Here is a 17,060-nt window from a genome sequence, read left to right on the forward strand (position 1 = left end):
GACGAAAATCTCCGCCAAATGCAGCTATTTCAGAAATCAAATCAAAGGACAAGTTCTCTTGCTAGGGTTTCGCCAGTGAAGAATTGATTCACATATAAACCAGAAAATTCACCGGAAAATCTTCGTTGGCGTGAGTGAATTTTGTCGCCGAAACCGCAATACGTCGATGCAGATTGCATATGTACTCTTGGAATTTTCACAAATTACCAATTTATTTTTATTTTTTGAACATATTAAAATATTATATATATTATTTTATTAAATTTGAGAACTAACTAACTTTAATACTTTAATATCATGGTCTATTTTAACAATTATATATATTAATAATATGTTAAAATTTTAATGCAAGTTATATGTAGTTCAGTGGATAGAGTCATTTTTTTTGTTTACGTTATAGGTTCAATTCCGAGGTCATTTTTTTATTTTTTTAATTTATATATCAAAATTACAATGTAATCTCTCGCTATTTTTTATAATTATATTTTGATCTTCATTTAAATATAAATCAAATGAATTATAAAAAAAACATTATGTTGTGTGCGTGGACGTACTAATAATTTATAATACATTGGCAAGATTTCTGAAATAATTAGGACAAATCAACAACTATTGATGTCTCTAAAAGTTTACGCAGTGAAATTCACTCGGCAGATTCGAAGATACGTTTATTAAATGTCAAACATACGAGGATATGACTTTGTGGAAATTGATACATAGATCGACATATCAATATATAACGTCACTATAATTATATACGATTTTAATAATATATAAAATTCGAGTAAAATATTAGTTGAAACAAAAATACATAATCGGTAGACAATGTAATTATATGTTTATAGGAATACAAATGGAGAGTATTGGTGATTGAATCACATAAATGTGTACGTATATGTTGAAAATATATGTACATGTATATATTTATATATGACAAAAATTTGTATGAGACGGTCTTATGAGTCGTATTTTGTGAGACGGTATCTTATTTGGGTCATCCATGAAAAAGTATTAATTTTTATGCTAAGAGTATTACTTTTTATTGTGAATATCGATAGGATTGACATGTTTCACAGATAAAGATTCGTGAGACCGTCTCACAAAAAACATATTTTTCTTTATATATATGATTGAAATTTAAAAGTAAAGGGATTTAATAACAAGGTATCAGTACCATAAATCACGTTAGATTATAACTTGGATTATTTTGCCTAATATAGGCTTTTAAATCGATTTATATATATATATATATATAATATAGGATCAAAGTATGGAAGTGTGTGCTTCGAATTTTTCAGTCTTAAAATTGGAAATTTTTTTAAATTGCTTCTTATAAAATAATGTCTTCGAAATTCACACCCTAGTCTAAAGTAGAAGCAAGTATAGAATGTGAAAAGGGCCGGACCTGAGTGGATGGCCAAGAGAAGCCCAACTGTCCAAGTCCAAAATTTTAATTTTTTTTAATATAAGTTAAATATAAGCCCAAAAATTAGTTTCATTTATTTTTAATTATAACCAATCATTTTTACCCATTTATATAAAAGGCCCAAAAATGTGTTCCTTTTTCAAAAAATGTCTAAAATATTACATGGGACATTGAACCAAAAACATCAATGCACGAGAGAAGAACAAGAAAGTGGAGAGGAAGAGACTCCATCCATTAAGGCACGAAGCATATATGTTTTTCAAAACATTGTTGCACTTTACTGATATATGGTTCCATTTTTAAAGTTCGACTAAAAATTTTCAAGATACGGTTTGTCACTCCAATTATTTGAACCATTTTGAAGAGAGTAAAACGTAGTATTTGTGTATCTCCTTGAAATTTTTATGAAACTTTAATGTTTAGAATTGTGTGAATAAAATGGAATCGTGGCATGAAATAGATTAGGCAAAAACTTGTGTGAGATGATTTCATGGGTCGTATTTTGTGAGACAGATATCTTATGTGGGTCATCTATGAAAAATATTACTTTTTATGTTAAAGAGTATTACTTTTTATTATAAATATCGGTAGGATTGACCCGTCTTTCACATGATACTCACTTGATTAGATTATCAACTAGATGATAAATTTTTTGTACAAGTTATTAAAACTTGAAATATATAATTTTAGGAAGTCCTTGTTTGAATTTTTAGCTAAAAATCAAGATTTTGTCATTTTGATGTATATTGATACAATAATCCACGCACTCGAGAAGATGACATTTGTGCAAAAATATACAAATAAAAATTTGTAAAATAATTTCGAACAACTGTTTAATTAAAAAATCGACATCATCATAAACACGTCGTTTTCTCAATTAATTCGACTATTGAAATTTTTTTAAAAAAAACAAAAACAAAATAACCGGTGAATATGTGGGAGAGGGCGTGCGAGATAGGACATTTTACAAAGACTTTGCTATATATAGCATCGAGAAGAAGCCAATTCTTAAGCTATAGCATCGAGAAGATGACCATTCTTAAGCAGAGGTTTCAGATCAACAATGCAATTACCTCCAAGAAACCCGAATCCAAACGTGCCATCTGCGTAGAGCCATATTCTCCCGTCGTCGAATCCATGATATGAGAACAGAGGTGAAATGGCGTAGAACATGCGCAACACATCTAAATATTCGTCCCCAAATGGGGCCGCACTGCGATCTTGTTCGGCTTGGTTAGATATAACAATGGGCCGGAGATGCGTGCGAGTACTGTAAGTGTGTTCTTCTTCAGAGGAAATGGGAGATTCGGTGAAAGCTGAAGCTCGAGAAGTAAATACCGAATCATGAGCAATCAGAAATCTGGAGCTGTTTCCCACAATTTCACCATAAATACTGTCGAAACGTTCGCCATAGGACACTAGATACAAATTCAGCATTTTGTCGGGGCCGATACCCTGCAGCATGCTATAGATGAAGAGAATTGACGAAAGACGTACACTAAAAAAAATTTGAGTGGATGCAATCAAGATTTTACCTTCCACAAGCCTTGAAGTTGTCTAGACGGAGTGGGAGAGTGATTCGTTAATTTCTGAAAACGTTGGGAACGCCATCTGCGCACATCCCGCTGCTTCTCCCTCTCTCTTTGCCTTTCCGTCCTCCTCTCCTTCTTCGACAGCGGAATATCCCCAACACCAGCTTTGCTTGCCAGTATCTCCTTTATCTGAGCCATCAATCCATCCGGCGGGGACCTGTATACAATCTCGTACTCTTCACGTCCATTCCCAGCGTGCACTAGCTTCCTAAACTCCGAAAACTGGCGATTCTCCCGTAACCACAAGCAACGATTATCCAATAAATCGATATCCACTAGAATCAATTCTGTACCCCGGAGTTTCTCTGAATCTTCACGAAACAGATCCTTCTCTGTTAAGGAAAGCGTTTCATCCCTGTCTAGAAAATTCAGCGTCTGCCCATCAGACGTAGCCGTGATCCATAGGAAAGGTTTCTTTATCACATCATATCCCCTATGTTGAGACGGCAAAACCCTGTTCCCAGTTATGTAAAACGGACCCCATTCGAAGAGCACGAGTTTCGAGTATCCAGCAGAGATATAGTCGTAGATCCAGCATCCAATCAGGTTTTCGTATTGGTTTAGCAAGCGGAAGAGGTTTCTGTAAGAGATTTTGCCGCCGCCCCAGTTCTTGATTTGGGTTTGGGAACCCCACCGGTGACTGCACTTGAGAAACCAAAGTCGCTCGTCGTTATTGCAAAGATCAAAGTATTTCTTGGAGGTGGATGCAAAAGCCTCAAGCTCCAATTGGTGGAGGAATGAGATGACGCAAAGCTGCACATCCTCCGGAAAATCGATGAATGATAATGGAAGAATTGGCTCCATTTTTAGCTTTAATCTTTTGTTTTCCTGTGAAAATAATTGCTTTGAACTTCCGATGCAGATTTAATGGAAAGAATTCAAACACGTACAATCCCTGGCACCGAGTCCTAGTCAAGACGTGGGCATTAAGATTCAAGGTCATTCAAATCGTTCTCATCTTTTCCTTCAAAGCACTCTATTATTATTATTATTATTATTATTATTTAACGGCAAAAATTCATGTGAAACGATCTCAAAAGTCGTATTTTGTGAGACATATCTTTTATTTAGGTCATTCATGAAAAAATATTATTTTTATGTTAAGAGTATTACTTTTTATTGTGAATATCGGTATGATTGACATGTCTCACAGATAAAGATTCGTGAGACTGTCTCACAATATATCTATTTTTATTTAAAATCAAAGCACACCACTTTTTACAAATTGAATTAATCAAAGTTAGTCAAATTTCGTAGGTCAGCTATGATCAAATAAAAATTAATTTGTATTCTTTCCTCTTATGAACAATTACATAAATAAAATAGAATATTTAATGTGATATTTTCTAAAAAATATTTATTTTTGGAATAAATATAATTCATTAGTTAAAAGAAAGTGAGCGTGTCCACTAAATTATCTTATCTTTTTTTGTTATTAAAAAAGAATTCATTTGTTTGTGTGTCATTGAGTGGACATAATTCAACATTGAAGTGAATCACGATAATGACCCGATTTCCTCTTAAAATTCATGTGGGATTAATTAAAATATAAAAATTTGTGTGAGACGGTCTCACGGATCGTATTTTGTGAGACAAATCTCTTATTTGGGTCATCCATAAAAAAATATTACTTTTTATGCCAAGAGTATTACTTTTTATTGTAAATATCGGTAGGGTTGAACCGTCTCACAGATAAAGATTCATGAAACCATCTCACAAAAAATCTACTTTAATTAAAATTAATCAAATTATATTGTTAGCAATCTATCGTGGTCTTTCTAAACGATCCAATCATATTTTTGTAATTTTCGAATATCAATTTACTTTGAAATTTTAATTTCCCAATATCACCAATTCATACATTCTATGCATTCATCTCTTTCATTTGAACGATGACCAAAAACCAAATTATTCGGTACACTCCTGGATGCATCCACTGATTCTGCAATAAAAAATTTTCATAACAATAAATGAAAATTACACATAATAGACAGAATGTCACGATTAAGACAAAGCATAATAACATACTTCATAATTTCCATTATATAGCACGTTGGTAATTGGGAAGCGAAAGATGACCAACATGCACCTGATACACTCAATAAATTGACATGTGGCAAACAAGACCCGTCAGAAAAAATAGGTGTCTCACTAGGGTTATAAATCAATCGAGCTAATTCGCAAACTTTTTTGAGTTGGCTCGATAAATATTTGGTTTGAATTCGAATCTATCGAACTCGAATCGAACTAAGTCATGTTCAAAGTTTTTTTGAATCGACTCGAGCCAAAATTATTTTGTTTGATAGTTCACGAGACGCGTGCTAGGTTTAATATTTTGTTAATATAATATAATATAATATAATTATATATTAAATATATATATATTTCGAGTCTTTCACATATTTCGAGCTTTCGAAGCTTCATTCTCGAACGTTACTATCCGAACAATAGTTTCGAATAACTCGCGAATATGTTCGAAGATTTTGAACCAAACTCGAACTTCCTTTCGAATAGAACCCAAGCCAAAACATAAAAAAAATTCGAGCTTCGAATCGATCTACTACTCAAATATACATATTTCGATTCAATTCGAGTTTAAAATTTTTACTCATATTAGGGTCAATTCGGTTCGTTTACACCCTATAACTTACATGACAAAAGAACAGATAGAACAAGACAGACAAAACAAAATCCTATCATGTAGCACGTTGACCATAGGGAATCAAGAGTTGACTCACGTACGATCTCGCATACAACATGTAGACCCACAAGAAACAAGAGGTATCTCACATGACTAGAAAACTAATCAGACAAAACATAGCAGGCGTGACACAAAGTTCCAACACACATATCAACAAAACACAGAACAATAACATATGCATCCGGATTCATTGTGACGGAGTTCTTGCAAAATAATTTCGGAGTTAAGGAGTGTACACGTATGATATGATTATAACATCGAACCGGCCGATCCGGTTCGGTTTTGAAAATAGTACTTACTTATTTTCATAAATTAACTAGTATCATCATTTAGAAATAATGTTTTATTTATATCCAATTTATTAGTATCACGGGACAAACTTTTGTTTCCATCCATATATTCAAAATAAAAATAACACGAAATGACACTTTATAAAGACTTTGCTATGGCATCAAGGCGGCCATTCTTTAGTAGAGGTTTCAGATCAACAATGAAATTAGCTTCCCACAGCTTTACAACAAATACGGTCACAGTATAAGTCATGCAACACCGAATACAAATTCAAGAATTTTGTTCTGATCTGAAATATGTTCGGAGCGCCATCTGCATGCTTTCTGCTGCTTCTCACTCTGTCTCCGCCTTTCCCTCCTCTCCTTCTTCGGTGACAGATTCCCAGTAACATTAACCTTGCTTGCACGTATCTCGTGTATCTGTGCCATCAACCCATCAGGCAGTGATCTGTAGACAATATCATACTGTTCACGTCTACTCCCAGTGTTGTTGGTCTTTTTCTCGTTTATGAACAATTACATAAAACAGCAGGTCGAGGCAAGACGAAATTGCCCGTATACAAGTGCTTTACTTTGGAGGCAATCATCTCTAAGATACAACGATAATCCAGAAGATACAGCACAACAGGTTCTGGATGGCAGCGAACAAGAGTACACGTGAACTTTGAAGTTTCCGAATAATGAATGCAGCAAGATGTGGATTGGAAATGCAGCGAAAATTGGCCAGTAGTCCTCACTCTTCCTCTTCGTTTCTCTTCATTTATCCAACACCCAGTTTTCTCAATCGTTTTCTAAAATTCAGATATTAGCGATTCTCCTGCAACAAACAACAGTTGACGATTTTCCCATGGATGAAAATGTTCACTAGACTTTCTCTGAATCTTCACAAGACAGATCCTTCATCCTTCTCTGTCAAGGAAAGTGTTTCCGTTCATGTCTAGATAATTCAGCGTCTGACATCCGACGTAGCTGTAATCCACAGGAACGGTTTCTTCACTACGTCTTATCGTCCGCCACTTTTGGACGGCAAAATCCTGTAACAGGTGATGTAATATGAACCCCATTCAAAGAGCAAGATTTGAAATGGTGATCTAACGGACTTCTTGTTGTACTACCAAAATCCGACCCGATTTTAATTAGTCCGATATCTCTGTTTTTGGAAACTTTAGTCATTTTGTTTGTAAAATGTCCCTTCATGCTTTTGTCAAAACAAATGGGCAGAATGAAGGTTATGAATCTTAAATTTCGATGGCCTTTTGATTCGTAATTTTGCAACATTCAAAACTGTTGGAATTTCATTTTGCAAAATTTTACATTGCATCTTAGCATTAAATTAGAAAGACTTTCTTTTAAATCCTTAATAGCATAGTTAAATATGTGTTCGGTCTATGTCGTATCGAAACTTTCCCTGCAGTCATTGATTCACACCAACAAAAAAATATATTTATACACTCCATGGACCCACAATTATTTTTTTATGATGAAATTAGATACAAAATTTTGAAAATTTAGAATATATAATTGATATTGCAGGACATATTGTTTTAGATTTAGTACAAAGATAAAATTTTGAGAATAAAATTGAAACAACTATATTAATATCAATATTTATTACATTTGTTTGTGTACTCGAATATCATATGTTAATATCCAATCTGAAAAAATGTAACCTTAAAAATCATATGTTAATATCACATATTTAATGTTTTGTACTAGTTTTTATTCAAAAAATTGTATCATTAATACCAATTTTTTTTATATATGTTTGGGTACTAAAAAATCAGATTTTAGTGTCAGATCTAAAATATTTAATTCTGAAATATAATATATTTGTTTCAGATTTTCAAAGTGTTATATCGAATTTTTATCCGAAAAATACGTGTCATTAATATCAAAAAAATTTATACATGTTTGAGTACCAAAAATCATATATAAATGTCAGATATATAATATTTTTGTTCTGAAATATCATATATTTATTTCAAATTTTCAATTTTTTATATCTAATTTCATTCGGAAAAAAATTGACTTAATAAATTCAGAAATATTTTTTGGGTTAGTCAAAAACTGAAAAAAAAAAAAAAAAACACTGAACACATTGAGACGAATATTTAGTGATAATTTGCTCTTAAATTAGTTTGTCCACGAAAGCCACGAACCAAGATCCTTCACCGTGGCATCCCCACAGCAGGGTTGTGGCACAAGTTTTTTTAAAGTTTATATATATATTTTTTAATTTTTTTTTCATGTTTTTGGATTTTTTGTTTTAATATTTCTTTTACTTTCACTCAAAATTTTCATTTTTAAATATTTTTTTACTTTTTTTAAAATATATTATAATTCTTTTTTTTTTTTCTATTTTTGATTTTTTTTTTACATTTTGTTTACCTCGTTTGTTTTGAAAGTAAAACATATTTTATGTTTCAATTTTAGTTCTTTTCGCATGCTTGATTCGTCCATTTTCATCAATACTCGAACAAGATTAAAAATTTGTGTTTTGTTTTCGTCATCAATCAATTCTACCAAAAAACATCAAATTTTCATTAATGTGATAAACATTTGATTCTACAAATAAGAAAGAGGGAAAAAAATTATAATATATTTTAAAAGGAGCAAAAAATATTTAAAAATAAAAATTTTGAGTGGGAGTAAAAAAAAAAGATTAAAACAAAAAATCCATAAAAAATTATTAAAAATTTAAGAAATATATATAAAAGCTTTTAAAAAAATGTTGCACATCATCCTCTACTGTGGGGATGCCACAATAGAAGATCCTTGTCCGAAAGTGTAATGCCCGAGATTTTGATTCTGTTAATATGAGATTATTGATTATGAATTGATAAAATTATAGACGGGCTATTACGAGACCAGATTGGCCAAAACATATGAAGGGTGCAATTTTTAGACAGAACTATTGGCGCCCGAGCGGTAGAAAATAACCGCCCGAGCGCCAATGTTCAACAGGAGCATGTTTTGGGCAGAGGATGCGGCGCCCGAGCGGTAGTTTGTGACCGCCCGAGCGCCAATGCATCGCAAGATTAGAGTTTGGGCAGAAAGTCTGGCGCCGAGCGGCAATCTTTAACCGCCCGAGCGCCAGTGTTTAACAAAGATATGTATCGGGCAGAAGGCTCCGCGCCCGAGCGGTAACTTGCGACCGCCCGAGCGCCGACTGAAAATCATAAAGAATGATGACACGTATCATTAACATGCAGCTGATATATATATACGTATCACGCCTTCAGAATTTGGCAAGAAAACCGAGAAAAGGGTCAGGGGAAAGTGATAGAAAATCCTTACGCCTTTTGTGAGAAATTCGTCCTCCGATTTTAAATCCGACTTCAGTACTGTGTTCCTATCGACGTAGGCTACAACTGGACGTAAGTTTTACCAAGGTTTGATATGTTTTGAAATTATGATGTTGTCAGAATTGAATGGAATTCATATATGATGTTCTTGACATGTTAGACATCATAGAATCGAAGTCAGATTAAGAAACGGACTGATTATGTAATTGTTATGAATTTTGGGGTCGATTTGACTGAGATTCGATATCAGATTTGTATTATCATTGAAATTATGAGTTATACCGGTATTGATTACGAGTTCTGGTATTATTTCTGAGATGTTGGAATTGACGGGGTTATCGAGACTGTATTGTTATGTCGTCGAAACCTCAGTAGATTGATATTGATCAGATTTACGATTGACTGAGATTGTATTGTTGTACTGTATGTCGATTGACATTGATCAGATAGTATGTTGATTTGAGTATTGATCAGAACATGTTCTGAATTGAGTTATATATTGATATTGTGTCTGTTCGGTATTGTTATTACCAGATTGAGAATGGACAGAGTTGAATTCAGGATTTCGTCTTCGTCAGAGCGAGAAGATAAAGGTATAAATTAATGTTGAGTTGGGATTGCACAACTCGAGTGAGGTTTGGCTCGAGTTTCCCTAAATCACATACTTTATCTTATTGTATTGATTTGATTGATATACTTGTTCTCTTGATTGATAGATAGCAGGTATTATACGAGAATCTTGTGACAGAAGTGCCTGATAGTGGTGGGATCTCCACGGGCACATTGCACGATGTTACAGGATAGTGTAGACATCTTGGGACGGAAGTGCCTGACAGTGGCGGGATCGCCACGGGCACATTGCACGATGTCTCAAGATGGGATATTAGCGATAGAGCTATAGTCCATGACGGATAGGTCAGGACACCGGATGTTGGTTATATCGAGTAATAGGATTGGAATTCTTCTATTACGGAATTCGATATATGAACACCATATTTGGTTATATCGAGTAATAGGAACAGAGTTCCTTCTATTACGGAATTCGATATAGGAATACCACATTTGGAAACCGGGATCCCTAGACTAGGATTGAGTCTAGTCTTAAATGTGACGTCATGAGTCTAATTGACAGTTATATTGATTCATGTTGATTATGTTCCTGAATATGGTACATATTGATTTATGTTCCTGATGATGGTACATGTTTAGAATAGAATTTATTCTTGATATGGATTTATATTCTGATTCGAATACATGTTAGACATATCTGTTATATGCGGTTACATTGTTTTTATGATTGCATGTATACATGATTTATACTGAGAATGTAATTCTCACCAGAGTTATCCGGCTGTTGTCTTGTTTGTATGTGTGCATGGCAACAGGTGGGATAGGATCAGGGTCAAGAAGAGAACGAGGCTGGACTAGATAGCGTGGAGATCCGGGCTTCGAAGCAACTTAGGATTCATCACTGATATATAGTTGAACCTAGTTGAATTCTTGTAGATAGTACAAGATTTATATTTTTATGTTTAATATGTAATTTGAATTGAATTACATTACGTTTCCGCTTTGTATTTTAAAAAAAAATTTAGACCCTGTTTATTATAAATGTTTGAATTATTCCTAAAGACGATTAAAGAATGAATTAGCGTCCGGGTCCCCACAGAAAGCCACACTATTATTTATGTTACCCTTATTTAATGACACAAAAATTTCCAAATTTTCGTTTAATTTATTAATTATTATTTGTCTCATTATCCTTTGATGTTTTTATTCTTATCGTTTTGAATTAATATAAATAAATTTTAAAATAAAAAAATTATTTTATTTTGCTTTTAAAAAATATTAATCATAAAAAATAATTATATAAGGACACAACACATATATCGTATCACTAGTATTGATAAAGAAAGACAATGTTATATATATACGTTCTCAAAATTTGATCTAGAATTGGGTCGATCATGTATTTTTTTCCTCGATGATGAAGTCCGCATCCGTTATTATTCTATGCACAATAAGTAAATTTTTTGTTAATTTAATAACATGCAAATCATGTTAGTCAAATGAACTACATTAGACGTACTTGTGTGACATGATCAATCGAAAAAATGTTCGTAAAGAGAATCGACCATTTGACAATTGGTCAAACTTTTACATATTCAACTAATTAGGACACTTCAAATCAACCATGTTTATTATATTACTATATAATTAAAATTGATGTCTATACTAACTAGTTTTTTTAAAAAATCGGTAGATGATAGGGGTAGATTTTAGAGAAACGAGTATTTTATTATAAATCACAATAAAATTTCACAATTTCCCAAAATTTAACTTTTTCAAAATGAAATGAGGGTAGAGGAATCGTGCTGCAATTTATTAACAATATCTTCCACATCATTAACGTGTGATGAATTACTATGATATATTTGAAAAAGTCGCGACCGAAATAAAAATTTCTAGCAAGCAAAGTAATCAAGATTAACCATAATGACTCAAACTAACAACTAGTCATCTTATTTACAATGTATCAAAATAGTGGAAGCTACCTATGTATTTAATATGCTTTTGACCTGGTGAAAAACTTGTGTGAGACGGTCTCACGGCTCATATTTTGTGAGACGGATATCTTATTTGAGTCATCCATGAAAAATTATTACTTTTTATGCTAAGGCTGCGTTTGGTAAGAGGATAAAATAAACTAATGATTAGTACGTAAATTATAAAAAAAATGATTGTGATAGAAGTGTAATATATGATGTTAAATAATATTATGTTTGGTACGATTTTTAATTGTGGGATAATTTTGAATTTTATTATGAAATGACAAAATTGCCATTTTATTTATTTTTTCTTCTTTAATCCGACGACGGCCCGGCAATGGTCGGCGGCGAAGGCGGTGGTCCAACATCGGCGGCAGCCCGGCAACGGAGGTAGGTCCGACGGCCGGCGGCGGTCAGCGGTGTCCGGCAGCGGTCCGGCGACGGTCCGACAGTGGCTCGATGACGGTCCTGCGTCGGAGGTGGTCTGGCGTTGGTGAAAGAGAAAGGGTGAAATTTGAAAGAGGGTAGGGATAAGAGGAAGGATAAATAATCCTAAGAGGGAATGATGTATTATTTAATCACATCTAGTACAACCTAATCATTCATAGGAGAAAATGAGTTGGTTAAATAAAAATCGTACCAAACATTAGATAAAGTGTGATAAAGTAATCTATCCTATTTAATCCGGCAAACCAAATGCAGCGTAAGAGTATTACTTTTTATTGTGAATATCGGTAGGGTTAACTCGTCTCAGAGATAAAGATTTATGAGACCGTATCACAAGAGCCATACGCTTTGATTAGTTGTACTAAAAAAGGTAACAAAATTATTTTCGACCAATAGAACTTTGGTTCCAAAAATTACGATTATACGAGCCAAAAATGTTATTAATTTATTGAAAGACATATGTTAGTTAATTACCCAATTTTTTAAAAATGAAAAACAATTTTTTTGTCAGTTAAATTTTTGGTTTTGATATTACATAAGTGAGATGGAAAAATCAGTCTTGAAAACTTAATAAATTGAAACTCAAAATGGAAGAAAAGAATGGACAAAAACTATTTAAAAAATAATAATGGGATCAAAAGTTGCAAGTATTTCTTGCTTTTCTCTATTAGACAGACCTTGGTGCCCAAGTTCCCATCTTGACTTCGACCTCGGTGTTCTCTTTAAAAAGTAGACACATTTTTGTACTGAAGAACATTAACAGAGAACCAAAAATTGACGCTAAATATGGAGCAGATTCTCCCATCATCATTTAGCGATTTCCCGGAAGATGTTCAGCTATGCATTCTCTCATGGCTCCACCAATCGGAGCTTCAGGCGTTTGCCTATACCTCCAAGAATTTTTTCACTCTGTGTAATAACGACGAGCGACTTTGGTTTCTCAAGTGCAGCCGCCGCTGGGGCTCCCAAACCCGGATCAAGAAATGGGGTGGTGGAAAAATCTCTTACAGGAACCTCTTTCACTTGCTAAATTATTACGAAAGCCTCATCGGGTTTTGGAACTACGACTATTACGACCGAAGATACGCATCATCTTCGCAACTCTTGCTTTTTGAATGGGGTTTATTTTACATCACCGGATACAGGGTTTTCCCATCTAAATGTGGAGGATACGATGTAGTAAAGAAACCGTTCTTGTGGATTACAGCTACGTCTGATGGACAGACGCTGAATTATCTAGACATGACTGAAACACTTTCGTTAACAGAGAATGATCTGTCTTGCGAAGATTCAGAGAAATTACGCAGTCCTGGATTGATTCTTGTGGATATTGATTTATCTGAAGATCGTTGCCTGAAGTTGCGGGAGAACCGCCAGTTTCTGGAGTTGAGGAAGCTATTGGACACTGGGAGTGGAGGTGAAGATCAGTATGAGATTGTTTACAGATCGCCCCCGGATGGGCTCATGAGACAGATATACGAAATACTCCCAAGCAAGCCCTCGTCAAAGAAGGAGAAGTGGAGAGCAAGACGGCGCGTGCGCAGATGGCACACCGAAAGTTTTCTGAAAATAATGAATCTCTTCCCCACTCCGTCTAGACCATTGCAAGGCTTGTGGAAGGTAATCTTGATTTTAAAGACTCGAAATTTATCTTCAATCTACTTCTTTCTTTGATTCTTTTTGGCCGTCGATGCAGGGTATTGGTCCTAAGAAAAGCTTGAATTTGTATTTGGTGTCTTATCGTGAAGACAGAGATTATATTTGTTGTGTTGTTGTGGGAAGCGACTCCACGCCTAGGTTTTTTTGTGAACCAATATTCTCAACTAGAACTACAGCTTTCGCTGAATTCCCCTTGTCTTTTGAAGAGGAACATGCTTACAATACTCGGCCGCATCTTCGGCCCGTCGCTAAATCTAATCAATCTGGACAAGATCGTGCGACACCATTCCAGGACGAAGATTTAGATGTATCACGCATGTGCTATGCCTTTTCACCTCATTACCCATATCATCGAGGCTCATTTGAGCATCCCGATGGGAGAGTATGGCTCTATGCAGACGGGACGTTTGGATTCGGGTTTCTACGAGATGATTACATTGTTGATCTGAAACCTGTGGTAAAAAATGGCCGGCTTATTGATGCTATATGAGGCTCGAATGAAACAATGCATGTCAAGTGTGTGTAAAATGACCCAAGAATTATTGTAGAAACATGGACAGAATAAAGTTTAAGAATCTTAAGTTTCGATGTACCATTTTTCCTTGTCACAAACAATTGCCTTACCAGAAATATTAATATGGTTTTCACGTTAACAAATTTTTACATTGCATGGTAGCATTAAATTAATTTGTCCACATCATTATATCAAGAAGGCGGTCATTTTTCTTCATAGGTTTCATATCAATTATGCAATCATCTCGAAGAAACCCAAATCCATGAGCCAAATTCTCCCATCATCGGCATCATCAGAATTGCCAGACGAAGATGACGGATTTGAGTTATAACCTGTATGTGCATAAAATGTGTCCAGTCCAGCTTGATCAGCTTCCACACGCAGCCGAAGATGAACACGAGAATTGTACCTTGATTTCTCCTCCGCAGAATATGGAGATTCAATTAAAGCTGTACATGAAGCTGTGGATACCAAGTTACTGTAAAATTCAAGTGTGGAAGAGCCTTCAACTTAGAACTGATGAGTTTAACCACGGTTATGGCTTTGGTTAATGGAACCATTGATCCGATTAACTGGACCCACTATCCAAAGTCATGTTTCATACCTGTTCAGTTCCTTTTGCTACCCTTGGTCACCTCTAGTACAAAGGTGAGAAAGCAATCTCAACTCAATTCGTGAAAATGAGTAGTGATACTCACGGGAAATTTAGGGTCCGATCCACGCAAGCGTCACTAATCCAGACACGGGCTCCAAAATTACCCTGGGCCTGAAATCACAAATAAGACCGTTAGGAGGGGGCCAGGAGGGTATCCTGGCGTAGCCCCTCCGACGCTCAAGTCAGAGACTGAGGATATATGGGGGAGCAGCTAAGGGCGCTGCTGAAAATAATATAGTGAATCCAATAACTGAACACTCAAACCTGGTATTTATAGGAGAATACATGGGCTCTTGATGGGCTTGTCTTCCTTTTGAGCTAGGGATGGGTCAAGGGTAATGGGCCCATCCATGGGGTATCACCAGTCTCCCCTCCCGAGTCGAACTGAATCGTAGGTTCAAAGTTCGATTAGATGTGTTGTCCTCGGGTCACCGGGTACGAGTTGTGTATTTTCTTCCGGTCGTTTGTCAGTCTCCAAAGATTTGGAAACAAATTAAATCATATCGCAATCTTGTTATAGTTTTCTCTTCAATTCGTTCACCAGCTCTCCCCCCCCATGCCCGAGTCCTCGCCTCGCTACCCTCGCCGAAACCCCATTCAAGCTCGCCCAGCCCCACGCATCCAAGCACCCAGCCCCGTGCGCCGCGCTTCGCCATCCTCCCGCTCGCCCTGCCGAGCTCGCCCAGCCGAGCCCCCTGCCCCTCGTCTCCTGCCGAGCGCCCATCCGAGCCCCTCGCTCGCCCAGGCACCCAGCCCCGCGCGTCGCGCCTCGCCATCCTCCCGCTCGCCCTGCTGGGTGCCACGCTAGCCCCTCGCCCAGGCCCACACGCCCGCCTCGCCTGCCTCGCCGTCTCCCTGCCCAGCCGAGCTCGCCCAAGCCCACGCGCCAGCTCCTCGCCACGCTCGCCCCTCGCCCCCTCGCCTGCCAGCACCTCGCCCAAGCTTCGCCCTCGCCACCTCGCCCCCTCGCCTAAGCTCGCCCAGCCGAGCGCCCACGCTCGCCTAGCCAAGCACTCGCCCTTGTCGAGCGCCACGCTCGCCCAGCCAAGCTCTCGCCCGGCGCCCCCAGCACACCTGCTCACCCAGCCAAGCGCTCGTCCCCTCCGAGCGAGCGCCCCCCATCTCGCCTCGCACACCCGCTCAGCCCGCAGCCACTCGCTCGCCTCTTCACGCTCGCCCAACGCATCGAGCGCTCGTCCAGTAAACTCTGCTCCCCGAAAACATCTTTTGTTATCGACTAACCAAATAAATTTTTCTCTTCCCAAACTTTGCTCCTCTGCTAGGCGATGTCTTAGCAGGAAAATAAAAACTCAACATCTCCACCCTCTAACTCCTCTGCTAGGTGACACCTTAGCAGGAAAAATAAATTTAATTCCCCTCATCCACTCTTCTCCTCTGCTAGGCGATGCCTTAGCAGGAAAATAACATTTTTCTCCTCTCAAACTCCGCTCCTCTGCTAGGTGATGCCTTAGCAGGAAAATAAAAATTCACTACCCCCACCCTCTAGCTTCTCTGCTAAGCCGGGTCTTAGCAGGAAAATAAAATTCAACTCCTCCATCTAACTCCTCTGCTAGGTGATACCTTAGCAGGAAAATTTAAATTCAACACCTCCACCCTCTAACTCCTCTGCTAGGCCGGGCCCTAGCAGGAAAATAAAATTCAACTCCTCCATCTAATTCCTCTGCTAGGTGATACCTTAGCAGGAAAATAAAATCAACACCTCCATCCTCTAACTCCTCTGCTAAGCCAGCTAAGCCGGGCCTTAGCAGGAAAATAAAGTCAACACCTCCACCCTCTAACTCCTTTGCTAAGCCGGGCCTTAGCAGGAAAATAAAGTCAACACCTCCACCCTCTAACTCCTCTGCTAAGCCGGGCCTTAGCAGGAAAAATCAAACTCTCACCTCATCATCTCATAACTCCTC

At 36.7% G+C, this 17,060-nt stretch overlaps 2 protein-coding genes across 2 annotated transcripts; one reads left to right on the forward strand and one right to left on the reverse strand.

Annotated features, from left to right (window-relative positions):
* Positions 1 to 2,314: 2,314 nt before the first annotated feature.
* On the reverse strand, positions 2,315 to 3,958 carry LOC142551495 (F-box protein At3g12350-like). The gene is made up of 2 exons (XM_075660765.1): positions 2,962 to 3,958; positions 2,315 to 2,881 (listed from the first exon to the last, which is right to left on the reverse strand). Exons 1-2 carry the CDS (start codon positions 3,820 to 3,822, stop codon positions 2,435 to 2,437), a joined length of 1,308 nt encoding a protein of 435 aa, XP_075516880.1. The 5' UTR covers positions 3,823 to 3,958; the 3' UTR covers positions 2,315 to 2,434.
* Positions 3,959 to 12,993: 9,035 nt separating this feature from the next.
* On the forward strand, positions 12,994 to 15,412 carry LOC142551496 (F-box protein At3g12350-like). The gene is made up of 2 exons (XM_075660766.1): positions 12,994 to 13,930; positions 14,007 to 15,412. The coding sequence occupies exons 1-2, from the start codon at positions 13,097 to 13,099 to the stop codon at positions 14,457 to 14,459; spliced, it is 1,287 nt and encodes a 428-aa protein (XP_075516881.1). The 5' UTR covers positions 12,994 to 13,096; the 3' UTR covers positions 14,460 to 15,412.
* Positions 15,413 to 17,060: the final 1,648 nt, after the last annotated feature.

This window comes from Primulina tabacum, chromosome 7 (genome assembly GCF_025594145.1).
Source record: "Primulina tabacum isolate GXHZ01 chromosome 7, ASM2559414v2, whole genome shotgun sequence".
Lineage (NCBI taxonomy): Eukaryota > Viridiplantae > Streptophyta > Magnoliopsida > Lamiales > Gesneriaceae > Primulina > Primulina tabacum.